General features: G+C 41.0%; 1 protein-coding gene across 10 annotated transcripts in view; it reads right to left on the bottom strand.

The window, feature by feature from the left end:
- Positions 1 to 22,136, bottom strand: part of NKTR (natural killer cell triggering receptor) — a 46,225-nt gene that overhangs the window by 17,767 nt on the left and 6,322 nt on the right. For 7 of the 10 annotated variants that reach the window (XM_037030401.1, XM_037030400.1, XM_037030402.1 and 4 more), the window contains exons 3-9: positions 15,001 to 15,075; positions 13,340 to 13,447; positions 12,811 to 12,855; positions 11,006 to 11,093; positions 2,254 to 2,283; positions 1,636 to 1,781; positions 512 to 734 (exon numbers count right to left, since the gene is read on the bottom strand). In XM_037030401.1, the coding sequence (XP_036886296.1) occupies positions 512 to 734; positions 1,636 to 1,781; positions 2,254 to 2,283; positions 11,006 to 11,093; positions 12,811 to 12,855; positions 13,340 to 13,447; positions 15,001 to 15,075 (715 nt within the window). Of the gene's footprint in view, positions 1 to 511; positions 735 to 1,635; positions 1,782 to 2,253; positions 2,284 to 5,409; positions 5,432 to 11,005; positions 12,506 to 12,810; positions 12,856 to 13,339; positions 13,448 to 15,000; positions 15,076 to 22,136 lie in introns of those variants that run through there. The other 3 variants (XM_037030406.1, XM_037030407.1, XM_037030409.1) reach the window with 3 other exon arrangements.

The raw sequence follows: 22,136 nt of genomic DNA, 5'->3' as shown, positions 1-22,136 counted from the left end.
TGAAAACCCCTAGTACAAAAATTCTGAAAATTGTCAAATGAGTCCTAACTTTTTTCTTTTAAGAGTTCCAGGAATTATTTTCAACTAAACAATTAAATCTTTGATATGAAATGTCCATGTTACTTAAATTTGCCAGATTTTGATTTACATAAAAAATGCTACCCTTAGCCCTGGCTGGCGTAGCTCAGTGTATTGAGCACAGGCCTGTGAACCAGAGGATCGTGGTTCGATTCCCAGTCAGGGCACATGCCTGGGTTGCAGGCCGGTTCCCTGCAGGCCAACTCCCAGCAGGAGACGCACAAAAGGCAACCATACATTGATGTTTCTCTCCCTCTCCCCTTCCCCTGTAAAGGTAAATAAATAAATAAAATTTTTAAAAAAATGCTACCCTTTTTATAATAGGGAGCAATGCTAAGTTTACAGAATTATACACACTCTACTTCCCCCATTCCAGAGAGTTTTTGTTCTGTTTTGTTTCTCTGGAAAGACTATCCTAGGGTTCCACACCTACCCCTTCGGGCTCACTGTGTGTTTACTCCTTGGCTCTTCTGAACTGCTTGCTTCCTTTCGTCTCTTCTTAGAATGTTTCACTTTCGGCCTCCTCTTACGTTTCCTCCTTCTGATTCTCTCCTGTTCAACTTCACTTTCTGAAGATGATTCTGAAGAGGAAGAGGAATTGGAAGAGGAATCCGATTCTTCTGAATGAGTCGGTTTCTTCCTTTTTTTCTCAAAAACTTTTAAGAAACATTAACAAATATATTAGTACAGGAGTGTCTATCTTTCAGAGTAAAAAATGTGTTTACCAAATATTATAAAACATCCTTTATGTATAGCAAACTAACAAGAAATGTAAATAAGCTTTTTTTCAAGCTGATAATATAATCTGCTGATGGGACTGTAAGGCACCAAAGCCCTTGCCTTCATGAAGTCTAGTGGGATCATGTAAGAAAATACCTGCACAATATTACAAATAATAAGTGCTAAAAAAAAAAAAGGCAGTGTAAAGAGAACAGGGAGAGTCAGGGGTAACTTAAGGCAGCATTTGAGCAGGGACGTAGGGGTGAGGGAGGGTCAGGTGGATTTCTGAATGAAGAGCGTGCCAGACCGAGGACAGAGCCAGCACCAAGTCCCCGAGTCCTCGGCATGCCTGCGTAGTCAAGGCCAACACGGCTGGAAGACAATGCATGATGGGGGAGAAGGCAGAAACAGCAGAGTCCCAGGCAGCCTTACAGGTCACTGTAAGGACTTTAGCTTTGGCTGACCGGGAAGGAAGCCGGTGATCACCGGAAGTAGGAGATCACCCCAGTGGCTGCTAAAAGCAGACCGCAGAGGGCCTAGAGTATAATCAAGAAGACCGATTAGGAGGCTGCTGCTGCTGAGAAAAGACTGTAGAGGAGTAAAGACCAGGGCAAAAAGAATGCTCATGAGGCTATCGCAGTAAGCCTGGGAAGAGGCAGCAATGGGTAAGAACTGCTGATGGGCCACATACAGGGTGTGACACTGAGGTATCAGGGCGATTGCTACACCACTCATATGAGGTTGTTGCACCACTGAAATCCAGGAGGTGTCTTTAAGTTACAGCCTTCAACACCAGTCCCCTGTATCTGAGCTCCCTTTCCCGCCCCAAACTCTCACCGTCTTTTGCTGATTTCGTGGCGAGCACCCCACAGTCGATAACTCGCACGTCTGCATAAGGTCTGCTCGCAGCATCGGTTTTCAAATTTTCAATTTGCTCGATTACTTCAAAACCGGAAATAACTAGTCCAAAGACAACATGAACCCTGTCACGATACAAATTCAAGAAAGAGCTGGTTTGCTGATAATTAAGCCATGAGCAGTAATCAAGATAATTATTATAAATGACATGTCCATAGACCCGAAAATAAAAGCAGTGTTTGTTGCATGAAGGGAATCAGAACTTGAGATCTGCTTCATAAAAGGGGAAAAAACAATTACTCAAACTGGGCCTTAGTTTTCTGCCTTTAAAATAATGGCTCTTAACTACTTTACGGTGAAGAGTCCTCTGACAGTCAGAGCACACTTGCTGCTCAGAATCTGTCCCTGCAGGGGCATGAAAGCCATGGAGTCTCAAGACTATCGCACCAAGTGACCCTTAAGGAAGAGTCTGGCTGTGAGGCTGATCCAGAGACCAAGAGCACCCCCTGGAAGGGATACCCAGGTCCAATGTGTCTGGGACACGTGTCTGCCACCCGAACACCTCCCCAAGGGAGTAAGAACGTGTGTAACTCTCACCCGTCCAGGTGCGGAGCAGGCTTTGTGGTGCTGTGTAACACACATCGACACAAGGACGGCGGCAAAAACCAGGTGTTCAGGAGAACAGAGCAGAAGGGTTTAACACAGTGCGTGCAGAAAACAGACAGGTGAAGATAAAAAGACAGGGGAAAAAGTTAAACATGATATACATGTACGCTTTTACACGAAAACCTTAAAAACAGCAATAGTAGCCATTTTACTGACAAAACCCTCATAATCATAATGCATTATAAAACCATTGTGTTTCTCCAATATGACTGTTATATATGTATTCATACATTTGAAATAGGTTTGAAATAGACAGCATAGACATTAAAATTAAAGTTACTTTCAATTCCAAAATAACAACAAAAAGAAACAAACTCAAAATTTGTTAAGGTAAACAGGAATAAAAAGTACCTATCCTTCACCCTACGGAAAGAAAAGTGAGACCAGCATGTACTCCACACACTTGTGTTCTTCTATCGCATGCGTGCCGCCGCAGCGAGCAAGCGCTCCCTCCTTGTTGCTCATGCTGAGTCAGTGTGCGTCTTTTAGGGAGGCAGATGGGAGTCAGGGCACAGGAATCCTGTTTCCAGAATTTCCTGCCCCTCCCCCTTCCCCTAAGGTGAAGCTCTGCTACCACTCACAGAAACTCTGAAAATGCAATAGGGAGCAAGCCTTCCACCTTCCAGCACTTCTGACAGCAAAGTAAACACTGATGGGTAACATCAATAGACAGTTCAAACTTCTACAGCCCAGAAAAACACTCAACTGGCTTCTTCCACAGCCATAAGCTGGGAGATAGTCACTCTTGAGAAGCCTAGGGGGTACATCTGGTTAAGATATTTTGAACCCAACCTGGTTTTCCCATAGCATTTTCACACACTTGTGAACTGCAGTAAGAAAAAAAAAATCAAAAGCAGATAGAAGTATATACCACAAACTTCCTTTAACTTGGTTAAAACAGTCAAATTAGAAGCTCCCAAATACAATTTAAACCTTCATCACAACAATGCTAAAAACCCTTATTCTACAAGGAACCATAGCATTTATATTAAGAAAATTCAGTTTTGTAAGACCATTACATTAGTTCCTGAATTTTAAAGGGAATCTTAAGTTTTTAAACCACTAATCTCAAATTTTCCTTAAAAGACTGAGAAGTGGTAATGAAAGTTAATGTAATAATAAAAATGAATAAAAAGAGCTGGAAGGAAGGAAGGAAAGAAAGAAGGAAGGAGTCAGGGAGGGAGGGAGGGAGGGAGCCCTGGCCGGGTGGCTCAGATAGTTAGAGCATTCTTCCAATACACCAAGGTTGCAGGTTCGATCCTGGTCAGGGAACATACAGGAATCAACCAATGAATGCACAGATAAGTGAAACAACAAATTGGTGTTTATCTCTCTCTTTCTACTTCCCTCTCTTTAAAATCAGTAAATAAAATTTTGGAAAAAAAAGAAAAGAAAAAAGAAATTCTAGCAAATTGGTGAGACACTAATGCTTAAATCATTAAACCAGCATCCAGAAACTACCTGGGTCAGTATCTTTAAGACACAAATGTGCTTCCCACAATTATAAAACTCAACCAAGGCATTCTAAAGAGAGGAAATAATCAGTCTGTACTCTAGACAGTGATTTCATGTGCGAAAGCTGCAAAGAGGTCAAAAAAATATAAAGGCAAAAATGTTCTGCAATGTCAAGGTTCAGTCTCAAATGTGTAGCAGTGAACACAATGGATGGTCTGTGGTTAGACTTATTACTCTTCCTTCCTTGATCCTTTCTCTCAGGACTCTCAATCTTCTGGTGTTGGGGAAAGCCTACAGAGTTTTCTGAAACACACAGAACCAATTCAATTTGCCACCCTGGCTAATAAAAGTGCTGTAAAAACATCTTATGGTGAACCTTTGGAGCCAATGGTAAGATGAAAATATTCTAGCTAACTGCATGATGTCGGCACATACCACTATAGAATTTGAAGCTACCTTTACGACAGACTAAACTTTTGTTTTTAATTCAAATGAAAACTGAAGACAAATGAACTTGGTCCTTTCCTGTGATAGTGAGGAAAATAAATGAAGACAGGACCACACTTTCAAGGGCAAGTTTCAGACGGCCCGCTGTAATAATTAGGTCCATTACTTGCATCTGTAATTCAGGATGCAGCAGCACCAACTTACACCTTCACTGGGTTGGACTGTAGACTAAAAGTGCTGAAAGGACCTTAATGAAAGAAAGCCCAGCGTAAAGCAGGCTCACTGGCACGGGGCTGGCACTCCGACGTGGATGACCAGAGGACGGTGCCAAATGGGGTAAGGAGAGGAGAAAGGATATGCTCCGCCCAGGCTGCTCTAGTCTATTAAAATGAACAACGAGGTCTCATTCCAACTCTCACTGTACTGATCTTTCCAAACTGCGCAGCTGCAGAGTCCCAAGCAGCGATGGCCTATGCTCAGTAGTTAAGACCTGAGGCCAGAGACTATCATTGTTCACACTTGTGAAAATACATCTGAAGGAGAAACAACCACAAAGAACATTTCAAATGACAAAAGCTTTCAATAATTTCATATTCTCCTGACACTTAAGACATTGATTTTCCAGGTTCCCCCAACCTTTGAATCTGCTTTAAGGTTACAGGGGTGGGCAAAAGTAGGTTAGTAATACTAATAAATGCCACAATTATGAATAAATAGCACTACAAGAACAAACTGCGTTTCACGTGCTCACAATGGTAAACCTACTTCTGCCCACCACAGTGTATGTACAAGCGTTCATCTAAACCTCGTAAATGCTGGAAATTGAAAAGTGTCACTGTTACCCCACAATCTACCTTTTTACATCATTATCAATGAAGCTTTTGGCCTCACACAGAATTTGATAGTTCTGTACGAAAATGACATCTAAACCCATTATACACAACATAGCACTCCCGCCCCGAAGACGTGTGGGAACAGCGGAAACGAGCCACTGAGATTAAAACATACTCCCCAGGGTTAACCACGGGCAGTAACACAGGCTTGTTTTACATGTGTTGCTGCTGTACAGATTAAGCAGAGTTTTTTTCTTAAAATTGTTCAATGCACATAACAATAGGATTAAAGAGATAAAGGCAGAGAAAGAGAAAGAGAAAGAGAGAGAGCCTTAGAGTAATAAGACATTACCTTTGGAGCGCACGGTGTAACACTCTTTCTGTAAATTTTACACAAAAATTGCAAGAAATAAATTGTAATACACTTTTAAGACAAGACTGAATCTATGTTTTAATATCAATATAACTTTGAAATTAAATATTTTCAAGTTTTACACAAAGCAAGAAAGCTTTTTAAAATGGAGGGCTCTAAATTTTCTTTCACACAGGTACGCACGTGGAGATGAATTACACTTAGGAAAAGCTCTGTAGCTGGAGTCGGCATCCGCCCGGTCCCTAACACTGTAACACTAGAGTGCTCATACCTACTCACAAAACAGGACCTTTTGCCTCACAACTGGCAAAGGCAACTACCACCTTTCTCTCAAAGAGAACAGTGTGTCCTAGGCCACGTGAGCGTCCACCCTGGCCACCCGGAAGCCGGCCATACCAGTTGGAGGCACAGATGCCAATGGAAAAAACTGAGTTAGGAGAGTTCAGAACACACCAAATTTCAGGGGACTTTTGTCCTGCTTCACTTCAGCTGCAGATCTGGCGTGCCCGCACGTTCAAAACCACTCTGCCGTCCCGTGCCACAGCAGACCGCTGTCGGAAGTTCACAGGCCAGTGTCCGGACTCCAGTTAATGAGGGCCATACACGGCACTGATCGCTGCCACATATGTGCTATAGCTGTTAAGTCATTGAAAACAGTCCTAATAAAATAATAAAGCGCCATAACTAGAATTTTAAGAATCTTCTCAAAAGAGAGAAGGGCAAGAGAGATGAATGTGTAAGACTATGGTATCAAATCCTGGCCACAGATAGTACTTTTTTCCCTGCTTAATCTCTGATTTTCCCCATTATATATGTATTTTTCACAGAATAGGCACGGCCTGACCAATTTTAACTCAAACTTTAATCATATCTATTACTACTCAGAGAGTAGTAAAAAACCTTATTATATACAGCAGTCAAAATTATCTATGGGGGTTTTGAACATATTAAATATTAAAATACTTAAAAACAAGCTTTGATTTCTTATAAGGGCATTGACACTTGAATTACTGTCAAAAGTATGTTTCAAACAATGTGGAGTTTCAGTGAGTGTAAAAGAAGTGACTAGGTGTGGAGCGGCACAGGAGAAGGAAACGAGATACCCCATTGTTGCCTAAGGGGCCCTTCCATGTGCATTTTTTCCCTTCCAACTCCTGGAACTATCACACCGTCACAGAGGAGGCACCAACAAACTGCACAGTGACAAAGCCGTGTAAGGGCAATAGAAACTCACCAACCCACGGTACAGCACTCTACTGATGTGTCCCAAATGTCACCCAGAGGAGCTTTCAAAAATTCAGCGCTCATGTTAACACAATACGCACTGATGCATATGTCTCATAAGTACTAAATAATACTAAGACTGGATTAGGGATGACACTTGATATTCAGAGAATTTGGCTTAGGTTAAGTTTATGTAACATTTTTGTTCATAAAAAATTTTGAAATGAAGGTATTAGCCCAAAAAAATGGAAGGAAAAAGCTAGAAGTTCTCAGGTTATTATCACTTACTAGCATTTCTTCTCAAATCTACTTTTGCCACCCAAAATGTCAATGAGGCTTTATGAAGCTCTTAACACCCTCCCACCCCCCGCTCCACTATTCGGAAATGGTCAGCACTCCTCTCCCACTCAGGTCAGGGGCACTTGCGAGTCAGATTCTTAAATGGCAGAACATACCCTCAAACCTCCTTTGTTTTTCTCCCACAATCCTACTTAGGGCTGTTCCAACGCGAACCCTTTTTGAGTGGAGACAGGTTTGATTTTTCTGTATTATCTTGTTTTCTTATCCTTTTATAATTATGACCACTGACAGACTCCTCCAAAGCTCTGGGGTCTATTCTGTGGGTGCGATTTAAGGCCACACAGACTAAGCACAAAGGGGACAAGGGCCAGAGCCACAAGCCTGAGTCCTGGCAGCAGCGGACAGGGGGCTGCCCTGCCGCTGCTGCTGCCGCTCCGATCTAGGCCCAGAGGCCCGGAGCTGCCCTGCCGCTGCTGCTGCCGCCCGGATCTAGGCCCAGAGGCCCGGAGCTGCCCTGCTGCTGCTGCTGCTGCTGCTGCCGCTCCGATCTAGGCCCAGAGGCCCGGAGCTGCCCTGCCGCCGCTGCCGCTGCTGCTGCTGCTGCTGCTGCCGCCGCCCCGATCTAGGCCCAGAGGCCCGGAGCTGCCCTGCTGCTGCTGCTGCTGCCGCCCCGATCTGGGCCCAGAGGCCCGGAGCTGCCCTGCCGCTGCTGCTGCCGCCCCGATCTGGGCCCAGAGGCCCGGAGCTGCCCTGCCACACCCTCCACAGCGATGGCAATGATTCCCTCCAGGCAAGGTGACGTTTGCATAAAAATCACTCCACATATTCAGAAACTTAGCATCAACCTACAAAGCTTTCTTCTTTTTATGTCCACATTTTCACCCTAAAATATTTACTTTATCTTTGAAAGTGAGGTAGGCTCTTCATAACGTGTCATTTTATTTTCCAGTAATGCTGGAAACTTCCAATAACGAACTGAAATAAATTCCGAGAGGCCAAGAAGATTTCACAGTTCATGGTGTGTAGCTCTCTCTTTCTAGCTACCATTTTTTTCTAGACTGTGAGTATAATTTCTACATAACCTGGGCTTTATGTGGGTTTTCTTCTTTACTGAGCATTATCTACAGAATGAAAAGAACGGACTGGATCTCTAAGTCCTTTCCACTCTAGGATTCTGTAATTCTACAGCTTTTATTGCCACTCTTCCTAATCTCTGGCTTCAAACATAAATAACAAAAAGGACGAAATGACTAAACACTGAGTGAACCTGGTTACAGCTCTGGTCCCTGTTCTTTGACTTCTTTCAAAAATACCTCAACATGAGCCACTATCTCCTCAGCAATTCATGGGGACAGTGCCCTGTGTCACTCCTCTTGTGTTCCTTCAGTAGCACTGTTCTGAAGATAATCAGTTTTCTTCTATTTAGGCCCCTAAAACAAAACCATGTAATGACATGGTACTAGATATAAGCAGTTATTGCAAAAACTACAAATAGCTTCATAGAAGAAAACCTGATTTCCATCACGTACATAAGTGTTCCACCCAAAGGAAGAAATACATGCAAAATGCTGTGCAACAGCAACGCTGCGAGCACGGGAGGAGTTTTCAATGTGCAAGTACCGAAGACGACAGCCACTGCACAAAGCACAAGAATCCTTGAGGGACATTTGGAAAATACCCACACTGATTAGTGTAAAATTTACTCCTCGGGAATTGCGAAGTAACAGGTTTAGAACATAAACTACAGTTGCAATTTTGCAAGACTAGATTAAAGGCCCTTGCTAAGCCTGTAAACAAGAACTATAAAGGCAGCTCTGGGCATTTCACCACTCAGTCTTACACCACCCTCCCTTTTCCAGAACGACTGCTCAGGATGCCACGGATGGGGCTGTGGGGAGAAGGTGAAGGGCAGGGGAGCCTTCAGGCCGCCCTGTGACCGACGACCCTGAACCTCAACTTTTAGACCTTTCATCTGCAATCACATCCACCAAAGGAAAACAGTATGTTTTACCTTTTTGACTACTTCCAACTCCTAAAGGATTTGCAAAACGTGGATGGATTTTCAAAGACTTTTCTTTTATGGAAAAGCCATCTCCATTTTACTATCCTTTCTATAAAAGCAAGGAAATGTTTTGTTTAGAAATGCTGACTGCTGTTTAGATTTTTGCACTACAACCTAGGGGGAAGCAGTACTTTTAGCCAGCATTAAAAAGCACATTCATAAAAAAAAAGAGATTAGGATTTTTTTTGAGTGTGCAAAAGCACTCTATTATTTCCAAGATTGCTTTTAACTTGGAAATTCATTTCCAGAATTAAATTTCAAACTTCAAGTAGAAAATTTTCTTCCAATTACAGGTTCACAGTGACTTTAATGCCATCTACAGTTAATTATGAAAACAAGTTTAAAACATTTAATCTTCATTCACTAAAGTTAGAATTTTCATTTGGCATTCCTTGTCAAAAATAGCAGTCTGATGTAAAATTAAGCAATGGCCTTAATTTTGTTTTGACACTGAGCGCTCCTAGGAGAGACTTAAGCAAGCCCTAAATAACACAGAAACAAGATGCTCTGAATTTTTTGAAGGGAGAACCTCACGTACTGGGTTGAATTAATGTACGTAGGTGTACCAGTTTTAACTCTAACATTTTATAAACCAGCTAATCAGTAAGTAACAATGGGAAGCAGCTGCTGCTCCCTGATAAATCAAATTTTATTACATGTCCTGATATAAAAAACCCTAAAAGAAACTTTAGAGCCCTCAGACGGTAGCTTCCTGACCAATGAATCATTAGTCTTACCACGCGCAGTTCAGATAAGCTTAAAAATGGAAATGGGAAACTCCATCAAAGAGCAAACAGCTTCTATAACTAACTACCATATAAAAGTTTTTCAAAATATTTCCTTCCCACTACTTTTTTGGCCCCGAAGAAGGTTAAGAGAAAAATACAAAGAAGTGCAATAATTAATACTCTTTGCTTAAGGCCTTCCTTTTCTCCTGTATCACTCTGTCACCGTCTCTCTCAGCTTTCCATTTTTAGGACATTCTTAGGGACAGAATGCCCCTTATCTGAACTTTATCAAATCATACTGGACATCTATTTGTCAGACACATTAAAAATGTGAGGTTTATTATATGTGAACTCCTTTAAAGACAGGGAAGCGCCATTCATACTCATCCATTTAGAAAGATGACCCCCCCCAATAACACCGTTTCTAATAAACCAAGAATAAAACATTTCTCCAGCACATGTAGCACAACTGTAGAGATTTACTCACAATCTAAAGCATGGAACGTCAGGTTAAACAGTTACCTTTCATACTTTATATCAGGGGGTTCTATAAAAACAGGCTTTGGAGTAGCAGTAGTTAAGAATGAAATTAAGAGTATTCCAAAGGCCTTTCAGACAAGAAACAGGTACTGGGGTTCAGGCTGTCCATGCACATGTATATAAAGGTGTTTGTTTTTTTAACGAGCAAATTTAGCATGCTGACATTTCCTGAGTGATAATATCATAAATTCTGGTGGAAATGACAACAACATTGGGTTAATTAAATCATGTACAGAGATTTCATAAGGTTTGAGTTTTTTTTTTAAATACTGGCTTTATAGCAAATCACTTATTTCCATACAAAATCAGAAAAGAATGGCATCTTTCTCAAATTGGCTCAAAGAGACACAGTAGGAGAAAAAGCAACTATACAAGGATATACCTAGTACCCTTAAATGATAATTAATAGTTGCTGTTCCAATCTAGCTTTGGTAAACTCAGCCCCCAAATTAGCTAAGAGTCAAAGACAATGTCTTTTTGTAAGATGACAACTTATTTTGAAAATAACATACATCTTTAACTTATGTGTTTTAAGCATCACTGTTCAAATCCAGGATATATGCTGAACACAGAACTGGCTCCTGACCATACCAGTTACTGTGACATCGGAAATTAAAAATAAAATCCAAGTTCTCACACGAAATTTGGTTTAGCTGTACCATCTTTCTCACGAACAGCGCTTCTCTGTTTCAAAGCTCATCTCTGCATTACGCCTACTCACATGAAGAACTGGGAACCATTGGTATGTTTCCCTCGGTTTGCCATTGACAAAAGGAACGCTCTGTCATGTTTGAGAATAAAGTTTTCATCTGTTTGAAGAAAACACAAATTCGTCAGTCTCCAATTATACACCACTTCTCAAGTGTAATGTTCACAGAAATAAATAGAAAGCAAAGGATGAAATTCCTCTTCTGGTCAGTACAGATACTTGACTGAATATTTAGAAAAAAAGTTTTAACTAATCAATTAACAAAAGCATAAAAAGACCAAAAAATACTACTAAAGCCTTAAGGAAAAGAACAAGTATTTAATACTTTATACAAACAGCCTTAGAACAGTCATTTTTAGTAGTAACATACTTTGGCTAAATATTTAAACTGTAGCTTTCAGGGAAGACTAACAAAGGAATTTTAGGGGGAAAAAAACCTCTATTTAGTAAAGTTCATTTCCTCCAAATTATTCTGCCTAATGTACTATACATGGGAGAAATTTAATAATCCTCTTACGTGATTAATTTCTATATGGTAAATTCAGTACTTGGCTGAACCAAAGCTAGACTATGAGAGTAAAAATAAAAAATTACATAAATTAAGTTGTAGAGACATGCCTGAATTAAATTATGTGGATTCCTTCTAGTCAATAGGATCATAAAATTATCTAAGGAAGTAAGTCCTGTAAAAACAACTTAAATGGTGAAATACAATTTTAAAATACACAGGTATCTGCCACAGCAAACTGGCCCGCCGGCTTTCGTTTCAAAGCTACGCGGTAACAGGACCGGCTAAGGAGCTGTCCCCACCACTTCAACGGAGACACTGTCATGAAGATCACTTCGAGATTAGTCTAATGCCAGCAGAAGTACTTGAGAATTTAAATTTACTTCTAACATTCATACAAACAAATCTTTCTTTAGAACAAACAGAAACACAGAAAACTTTAAAAAATGATTACCTTGGGAACAGGCTTCTGAAAAAGAGTAGTAATCCATTTCCCCCAAAAGAAATATAAAAGACTATTATAACACTGAGGCTATCATGGCATCGAAACCAAGCACTACAGGATCCCGTCATAAATCTCTGCAACTGACTTTTCTAAGGCTTTTTTGGGCAAGTGCAATAGTTAGATTTATGCAAATACTACTACTATAGGAATAATACACAATCATAGAGTTCTAGTGTACAAAAGAAAATATACAAACCTTGAAGAAGAAAGAAATACCAATTTTATTCAAGACATTGCTTGGTTTAGGGAGAAAAAAGACACAACTAGATTCTTTTCCCTGATGTGGAACTAATAACCCATCAGGAAAAGAAAAAAAAAGATACAGATGTATAAAATAGAATAAAGAATTTTCCAAGTCTTCAAGCAATACTGAAATCCAGCCACAACCTGACCCAGACTGTCCATAAATTTATTAGGAAGGGTGCAAGGGAACAGAATTGGAGTTCGTGTTACTGAGCTTTGTTCTCTTACCTTTTCATTTTGCAAAAGACCACATTCTCTATAAACAAAAGAATATGTTGACAGTTTTAGGCAGGAAGATAGGAGTTTTCATGTATATAGTTGCCTAACCTCCATGCTGAAAGTCATGTTTAACCATAACGTTAGCCTTAATTAATCTTGTCAATTAAGTTACATATTACAGTATGATTTATCCCCAAGTTCATGCAAATAAAGTATTTTCATGCAGCATTAGTTTCATGCAAAAAGTGAACTATAAGTAAACCTGTTCTCATTAAAAGTACATGATCAAACTTGCTTTAATATCAGAACTGAAACAAGAGACAATAAAATTTTAAGGCTTACCTTTAAAATATCCACCATAAATTGATTCTCCACCTTTTCCATTACCTGCAAATAACAAGCTACATTAAACTATAATGAAAATTAGAAACACACTAGTATAGATAAATTACTTTTTATGGTTTCAATTTGCTGAAGGAGATAATACCTTGTAATTGCTTCAGTGATCAAAATCCTAACAAACCTCATTCCATTATAATAAACACTATTAAAATAATTATCTCCATAATCTATTTATTTCAAACAGTAATCACACCAGAAGAATAAATACAATCAAATAGTGCTTTGGCATTCATCATAAGGTAATTCACCAAGTACTTATATTATTAAAATAGCATAAAAACAACTAAAAATACCTTGGTATTTTGTTTTTTCATACATTCTTGGTCTACAACATTTATTCATCCAACAACTACTCAATGGCCACTTAATATTTACATTATACTGTAAGTGACAATATTTGCAATAAAAAATAACGGCTACTTTAGAAACTGACAGATGAAGTTATTAGGAGCATAACTTTCAGCTCTACCTTCACTGAAGTCCCCACCCTGAATCATAAAGTTTTTAACCACACGATGGAATGTAGAACCTTTGTAACATAATTTCTTCCCAGTTGTTTTCCCAAGGCCTTTCTCCCCTGGAAAAAAAAGAGAAAAAAAAAAGAAAGGAAGTTTAGCTGCAAAGACATCCTTCCATGGAAAATACCATCCAGTTACTCCTTTGTCAAATCACTCCTGTGTGCTGGGCACTGTACAAGATACAAGAGGCACACAGTGTGACAAATTAAAATACCTCCCACCCCAATAAATAACACAGCAGCATATAAATGTTAAATCGAGGCCTGGCTGGTGTGGCTCAGTGGATTGAGCTTTGGCCTGCAAACAGAAAGGTCACTGGTTCGACTCCCTGTCAGGGCACATGCTTGGGTTACAGGCCAGGTGTCCAGTTGGGAGCATATGAGAAGCAAGCGATCCATACCTCTCTTGCACACTGATGTTTCCCTCCCTTCCTTCCCCCCTCTAAAAAAATGTAAATGAATAAAATCTTAAAAAAAAAACCAAGGAGAAAATCTTTAAAAAAGGGTTAAATTGTGTGGTGCAGACTCTACATGCTACAGGAGAAAAAACAGGTAAGCAATTGTTGTCATTCCAGAAAAGAACATGATCCGGGAGCTGGTGCAAACACTGTACATGCATGTGTGGACACCCAAATACAGATTGAAAATTTTTAATTTGCTATTTCTAAGGTAACATTACAGATGTTTCCCTCTCTATGTTCGTACTTTTAAAAAATATCAATCCAATATTATATAACATAGAATAACTTAATTATCTTTTGCTCCTCTATCTTCAAATCCTAAATTTCTTGTGAAATCTGGATTGCTAAATTTGTACAGAGTATTGAAACTTCTGAAACGGTACCAAATTCATTTTGAAAATGCTATTATATTATAAACTACGTTGAGAGATTTCATTATACACAGTAGTCCTCTATTTTTCATTTTTAAAGATCATTTCTTTCTTCTCTCTTCCCCTTGAAAAACAAAATGCATCCCTGATTTCCAAGGTGAAAATGTCTTTTATTTTCTAAACTCATCTCACAGCCAAACAATCATTATGCTTGAATGACTTTTATTTGTTTATTTTTAGACACAGGTAGAAGAGAGGGAGAGGGGAGGAGAGCATCAGTTTGAGAGAAAGACACCGATCTGTTGCTTTCCCTACCTGCCAGGAGGGCCTAACCTGCAACCCAAGCATGTGCCCTAAGGGGGAAGCGGACTGGTGACCTTTGACTCTGTGGGATGATGCCCAAACCACTGAATCCCATCAGTCAGGGCTCACAGCTCATTACTTTTTAAGGAAAAATAGCCACTTCATTAAGCAAGGAAAAACTATAAGCCATGACTTCTCATTGGAAAGAATTTTTAAAAGATTTTATTTATTTATTTTCAGAGAGAGGGGGAGGGAAGGAGAAAGAGTGGGAGAGAAACATCAATGTGTGTTTCCAGAATTGCGTGGTTGCCTCTCACACATCCCTCCCGCCCCCGCCCCCAGACACCTGGCCCAAAACCCAGGCATGTGCCCTGACTGGGAATCAAACCTGGGACCCTTTGGTTCACAGGCCCGTGCTCAATCCACTGAGCCACACCAGCCAGGGCTCTCACTGGAAATACTTTCATGGTTCATTTACCTGAGCATAGGCAAAGGAAGTTTTTGCATGTTTTTGGACATATATCTGAGAAGAGCTGAAACATAATGCGACCAACTGAAATAAAACACAAGAAATAAGGTAATCAGGTTGATTAAAGACACCACATTTTATATGAAAGGAAGAAAAATTAGATACGTAGACTTGAAAAACGGTGAAGTCCATTTTTGTCATCCATTTTAATTTTTTTATTTATTTTTATTTTTTGACATTGCTTATTTATTTATTAATGTATTTTATTGATTATACCATTACAGTTGTTCTATTTCCCCCCTTCATTCCCCTCCACCCGCACACTCCCTCCCCCACTATTCTCCCCCCCTTAGTTTATAACCACGTGTCTCAAGTTCTTTAGATTCTATATTTCCCCTACTATTCTTGCCCTCCCCCCTATCTATTTTCTACCTACCGTCTATGCTATTTTCTGTACCTTCTCCCCCCTTCTCCTCCTCCCACTCCCCTGTTGCTAACCCTCCATGTGTTCTTCATTTCTATGGTTCCACTCCTGATCTAGCTGTCCTCTTGGTTTGCTTTTGTTTTAGGTGTGGTTGTTAATAACTGTGAGTTTGCTGTCCTTTCACTGTTCATATTTTTCATCTTCTTTTTCTTATATAAGTCCCTTTAGCATTTCATATAATAAGGGCTTGGTGATGATGAACTCCTTGAACTTGACCTTATCTGAGAAGCACTTTATCTGTCCTTCCATTCTAAATGAAAGTTTTGCTGGATAAAGCAATCTTGGCTGTAGGTCTTTGGATTTCATGACTTGGAATACTTCTTTCCAGCCCCTTCTTGCCTGTAAGGTCTCTTTTGAGAAATCCGCTGACAGTCTGATGGGTACTCCTTTGTAGGTGACTGTCCCCTTATCCCTTGCTGCTTCTAGGATTCTCTCCTTCATTTTAGTCTTGGCTAATGTAATTATGATGTGCCTTGGTGTGTTCCTTCTTGGGTCCAACTTCTTTGGCACTCTCTGAGCTTCCTGGATTTCCTGGAAGTCTATTTCCTTTGCCAGACTGGGGAAGTTCTCCTTTATTATTTGTTCAAATACGTTTTCCACTCGTGGCTGTTTCTTTCCCCCTTCTGGTACCCCTATAATCCGGATGTTGGAACATTTAAAGATGTCCTGGAGGTTCCTAAGCCTCTCCTCATTGTTTTGAATTCTCATTTCTTCATTCCTTTCTGGTGGGATATTTTGTTCTTCCTTCTGGTCCATTCCATTGATTTGAGTCCCAGTTTCCTTTCCATCGCTATTGGTTTCCTGGACATCTCCCTTCATTTCAATTAGTTTAGCCTTCATATGTTCCTCCAATTTGTGACTGTAATCTACCAGTTCTGTGAGCATCCTGATAAATAGTGTCTTAAATTGGGCTTCTGAGAGGCTGGCCATCTGTTGGTCGCTTAGAGTTATTGGCTCTGGGACTTTGAGTTCTTCTTGAGCCATCTTTTGGGCTGTTCGTGCCTGTTAAGTAGCAGGATCGGAGCCCTAGGTTTTCACCAGAGCAGGGCAACTCAGTCGCTGGGTTGTGACACTGTATGTGGGGGCGGGGTCAAAGAGGGACAATGGCTTCCCTCTGCCGCCTGCTGCCGCGACCCCCACCGGCACCGCAGCCACCACTGTCACCAGGCCCATGCGTTTCATTCCACTGCACGCGAGTGTGCCACCGCTGTCAGCCCTCCACCACTGGGTTCGCCCCCTGGGGCTTGCGTGGTCCGTCTCACCGTGCGCGAATGTGCGACCTTGGTCAGTCTGCCCCGCACCCCGACTGGTTCCGTCTGGGCTGCCTGCGCGCCTAGGTCGGAGGATCTGTCCTGCCCGACCCAGCTCCGCTGCTGGCTCTGCCTCTCTTACCGTCCCCGTTGAACGGTTCATAGCTGTCGGACTTCCGTATAATTCCGTTCTCTGGTCTTTAGGTGTGTCCTAGTTCTCCAAAACTTTTGTTGTATTAAAACTTGGTTGTGGGAGAAGGCACAGTGTTTCCACCTATGCCTCCATCTTGGCGGAAGTCTCCTCCATGACATTGCCCATTTTAATTTTTTTAAAAGATTCAACAGGAAAGAATTTAACAAGAACTCTATTTGTTAGGATTAGAATTCACATGCAGCCAAAGTGGTTTCAGCCCTAAAAGTGCAGGATTTTAGGTGTCTTTTAGAAGGGCCTATGTTATTAGATCCCCTGTAGTACAGACCCTAACTGAACTACTCGTTTTCCTTAAAAATACTCCCAATTTAGCCGATCTATGCCTGGACTCTGCAGTGATGGGAACGCATCCCGCCCTAGGACAGCCCTTCAGGCCAGCTCCGTCAGAGGCAAGTTCTCTGCTCTACAGTCAGCATCCTGCCTTTACTCAAGAACCGTTAGAGACAACTTCCTGAATTGCCACCCACAACCGAAGCGCACCTTCTACTCCCTGAAAGAGCAGAAAAGAGAATAGGTTACTGTTCCTTAAAAACAAAAACAGCTCTATGACAAACAGGAAATGGAAGAAGCAAGTCTGCAAATTCGACTGATTACGCCTTAGAGAAGTTCTTCGCAAACTTTCTGGTCTCCGAACTCATACATACTCTTAAAATTGCCTCCCAAGTTAATAGACTTGGCTCATGCCTCTTTGGAAACTAATACTCCTTTGAACAGATGGGTAAGATCTCAGGAACATTTATTACTCGACATTTCTTATAATTTAGTGGGACTTAATAATCTTCTAGAATCAATCATTACTGTCAATATTATCTTTTATATATAATTAGATTTTTCCACAGAATTACTGCTATGCCAATAAATACACTGCTCTGTAAGGATAAGAATAAATCTAAAACCAGTTAGTGTAAACATTACTATGGTGTTCATAAGGTAAAAAATACATGGTTAAGGACAAAAATAACACAGACCAAGAATGGCTTCTGACCTTAATCCCAACATACCAACATGCAGATCCTTAAAACTAACTAAGATGGGGAACAATACTAAGATTAATCAGTTACTATCAATACATTTTAAACACTGGCTACAGGAAGGAAAAGCGAGGACTATGTCATGCTATAATCCTGATGTGGCCACCAGGTGGCAGGAATAAAATCTGCAAGTCCCCAGAATCTGGATAAAATCAACATCACCTTTCAATATTACTGCTCCTATTTCTCAGAAACAGCTGTGCTGGAACTGCAGGTGCAACGGTGAGAAAGGAGAAACACATCATGGACATAAAACATACGGCAGTTTTAAAACTGAGCACTAGTTGGAAAACATTGAAGGTGGTATCAAGCCACTTACTCAAACATTATTTCTGATACACTCTGAATCAGACTGTCCAATGGGATGCAGACACAGTGCTCTTCTGGGGAGCTCACATCTCAGCTGGAAGGGACAGGCACAATGTGCTACACAATGTGACAAGCCACCAGTGGTGTGGATGGAGAACACTCACATCTACCCGGGCCTGGCAGATGTGTGAAAGGGCGGGGCGATGGGGACCGCGTCTGCTTCACTCACCTACCCCCACTGATTTGCACAGTGCCTGGTACAGAACAAACACTTGAATAATAACAATAAAAACACTTGAAACAAAATTATTCAAAGCTAGAGATTAACAAAATATAAATGAAAGAATACCTAAATTTACAGATCAAAGTATTCATTATGTACCAGAAAAAGTTATTGTAAGTGGAAAAGCATCAACATGTTGCTTAATAAAATCTCTTTACCTTCAGAGATATAAAGGAAAAGAATCCTTGAAGCATCCAGGCAGAATTATGCTACCCACAGAAAAAAGAAATCGCAGTATAAATAAAACCAACATGCGAGAGGTGAGCTGGTAAGAAAAGGTACATTTCCTGATATTTCCGACTTTGCTTAAAGTAGATGAAAAGGAAATTTGGGTTTAGGAATATGTGAACATGTAACCACCTGTAGGATTGAAAGTATACGAAACGCCTTTTAAATCACTGTGGGGGAGCAGCCCACAGAAACGGAAGTAGTGGGAGGACGGACGGAGGATGCGAGACGAGAAAGGAGAAAACAGCTCTATGATCACTCAGGCACCAAAAACGTTTTTCGTGTCACTCAATACCCAAGTAAAGGTATACTGAAGATAGCACAAGTAAAACTCAAAAGAGAATGTATTCATTGGCTCACACGGTTAGTTGACAAGGATGTTGGCACAGATCGGAGAACTGAAAAGCTTGAAGAACCAGGATGTCGGGGAACGAGGCCAGACCGTGGCACTGCCAAGCCTCACCAGGCAAAAGTACTGACCATCACCCTTCCCTGTCCCAATCAATGCACAGGTTCCGAAACACTTTCATTAACACAGAAGGCCAAAGAAAAATGAATCACTCAACTCGGGATGACAAACAAGCAATAAACCTAAGAAAAACATAGAGATACAAGCAGAAATAAATTAAAAAACAGAAAGATACTAGACTTGATAAATAAATCCCAAAGTTGCCATGGTATAATGGATAAGAGAGAAAAATGTGGCCTCGAGTTCTGGCCTTGACAACTAAGCGCTAGCTAACTATGTGATCCTGCATCAGTCAACAGCCACTCCGAGAGTCTCCTCTCCTGTTAAATGGGTTAAGTCTTATATCACAGTGTTGTGCGGGTTAAGACACCCTGCAAGCATAGGGTACATTATCAGAGCCAAGATCACTACCCTGGTTTCCAACATATTCTGCTGTTAACAACGTGGCTTATCAAAGGCCACCTCTGTGCAAACAAACAGAGGCAGAGCCACAGCCCAATTTCTGTGTCCTCATCTAGTGTCATTTCCGATACACTTGGCTGCCTTCCCCGGGTTCTAACATGACGGACTCTCCTGGACCCCAGACATATCGTGCAGAGTGGCTCTCGCATCAAGCTATTAAGAAGCAAGCAGCCTTGCTGCATGACCTCAGGTCACGTGTGAAAAAAAACCTTCCCAAAGGTGACAGCATTCTTTAAAAAAGGGTACTTATTTACTCCGATGCAACCCAGATCAGTATGCAACAGTAAAATGGAAAGTTTCAGGCTCTCCAGGAAAGATAATTATCTGGGGGCAGGAGTTCGCTACTCTGAGGTTATTCCTGTTTTCAGTCTCCTCCTACTCCTGGAATCAGGTTTCTAAGCACGCAGCACGTCCGTGGCCCCCCCCACCCCCCCCCGCAGTGGTTAGAGGTATGCAAGGTAGGGGGCAGAGACCGACAGGGGTGGCGCTGGGGTGGCGCTTCGAACTCTGCTTGGTTTGTCTGTTCGGGCCGTTTGCAGTCTGTTAGTGTCACTGCAGCTCTCTGGTGAAAATGTCAGGTTTTTTCTTTTTCTGTCACTTCATTTTATTTTTTGATTAGTTTATATTCAATATTACTTTGTACTAGTTTCAGGTGTACCACATAGGGGTCAGATAATCCCATACTTTACCAAGTGTTCCCTCCGATATTTCTAGTGCCCACCTGACACCATAGTTGTTGTCATACAGTCATACAACTGTCATACAGTTGTTACATTAGTGACTATACTCCCCATGCTGTACTTTACCTCCCTGTGACTGTTTTGTAACTAACAATCTGTCCTTCTTAATCCCTTCATTTTTTTCACCAAGAAAATGTGAAGGCCTTTGCACTAACTATTTTACCTAAAAAGCCCCTTCCTGCAGCTTAATTTAGGAACATAACTCCTTCCGTTTCCCCTTCAGACTGGGTACTCACACATTATTACCTAATTAAGAATCAGGCATCAGTGGCTTGTGCAAGTGTAAGGGTGGGAGCAGGAATCGGGATTTCACTAGGTGACGATCTATTTAAGGCACAGTCTCTTGAAACACAACGGGACTAAAATTAAGCACTACCACAGAAAGGCATTCACAAGTAGGGGTTTTGAATGCAATTTTTGAGATAATCTGGAAACCATTACTTAGTTTTAGATAAGTTACCCAAGTCTTGCCCTCTCCAGCCTGAGCCTTTTTCTGCCTATCTCAAGAAATCTTTTTAGTTCCCATCCGCTTTTTATTTCCGGTAAGATGCGTGTTTGCCAAATACCTGACCATCTGTGTAAGAAAGTGCTCTGTCTACCAAGAATTCAGGCTAAACCACATACACTCTGGGAAGCTTTAAGACTCTCCAGACCCAGAGATGAAATAAATCATGTACAAATCACAACAGAAAGGAATCATACTGGATAGCTAGTTCATACCACCAATGTCATAATTCCCTTTGCGATACCAACGAAGGTATAAAAATGACAGAAAAGTACAGAGACTCACATGGGTCAGGCAGACAGAACCAGACAAGCAGCAGCCATCTAATGTTAAAGACGGAAAAGGAGAAAAACCTTTGTGTATTTAACTTGAGCTTTGAAGCAGGGCAAGGGGAAAGAAAAAGAGGCACTAAAGGTGAACTTTTTCTTGACAAGTCCCTGTAAAAGTCCTTAAGAGTTTGCCTTCAAGACCATCTGATTGAGACTGGTGTTATTAATGGAATTCTCCAGGTCAAATTTCTAAAAAAGTTAAGAAAAAGGGAGGGGGGAGGGGGAGGGGCAGGAATCCCAAGCGCTCTCACTTACAGAAACCTGAAACAAGACTTGTTCCTAAAACGGGAACAAAAAAGCTTCATCTACAAAGACCTGCCTGCAAACACCCTTATACAAAAGCCCCTCATATCGATTCAGTGCTTGTGCTCATGCAATAATTTAAGCAATTTTAAAAACATGTTGAGGCGGGTGGGCTGGGATGGGAGTAAACAGCAGAAAACTGTACTTGAACAACAATTAAAATAAAAAAAATACATGTCAACATACACACTTAACCCACAGACACAGACAACAGTGTGGTGAGGGCCTGAGAAGGGGGGCCAAGACTGGGGGAAGGTGGGGAAAGAGGGACAAATGGGACATCTGTAACAGTGTAAATAAAGTAAAAATAAAGAAAGAAATGTCAGATACTGTGCTTTTTACAAACACAGTCTGCTCTACCGTAAGATGACAGAATTTAAAGAAACTCCACATTTCAAAATCCCATATGAAAACAACTGTTTCCATACAGAAATAGGAGTTGGGGGGCAAGGGAATTCCAGGCTGCAGTAAGAATGATTTTTCTTTAGGCGTATTAGCTGTAAAGTATGTTATAAAACCTAAACATCTCTGCGAAAACCCT

Source organism: Sturnira hondurensis, unplaced genomic scaffold, assembly GCF_014824575.4.
Source record: "Sturnira hondurensis isolate 20B ecotype Veracruz unplaced genomic scaffold, ASM1482457v3 Scaffold0020787, whole genome shotgun sequence".
Lineage (NCBI taxonomy): Eukaryota > Metazoa > Chordata > Mammalia > Chiroptera > Phyllostomidae > Sturnira > Sturnira hondurensis.
This window is presented reverse-complemented; position numbering and strand designations above follow the sequence as displayed.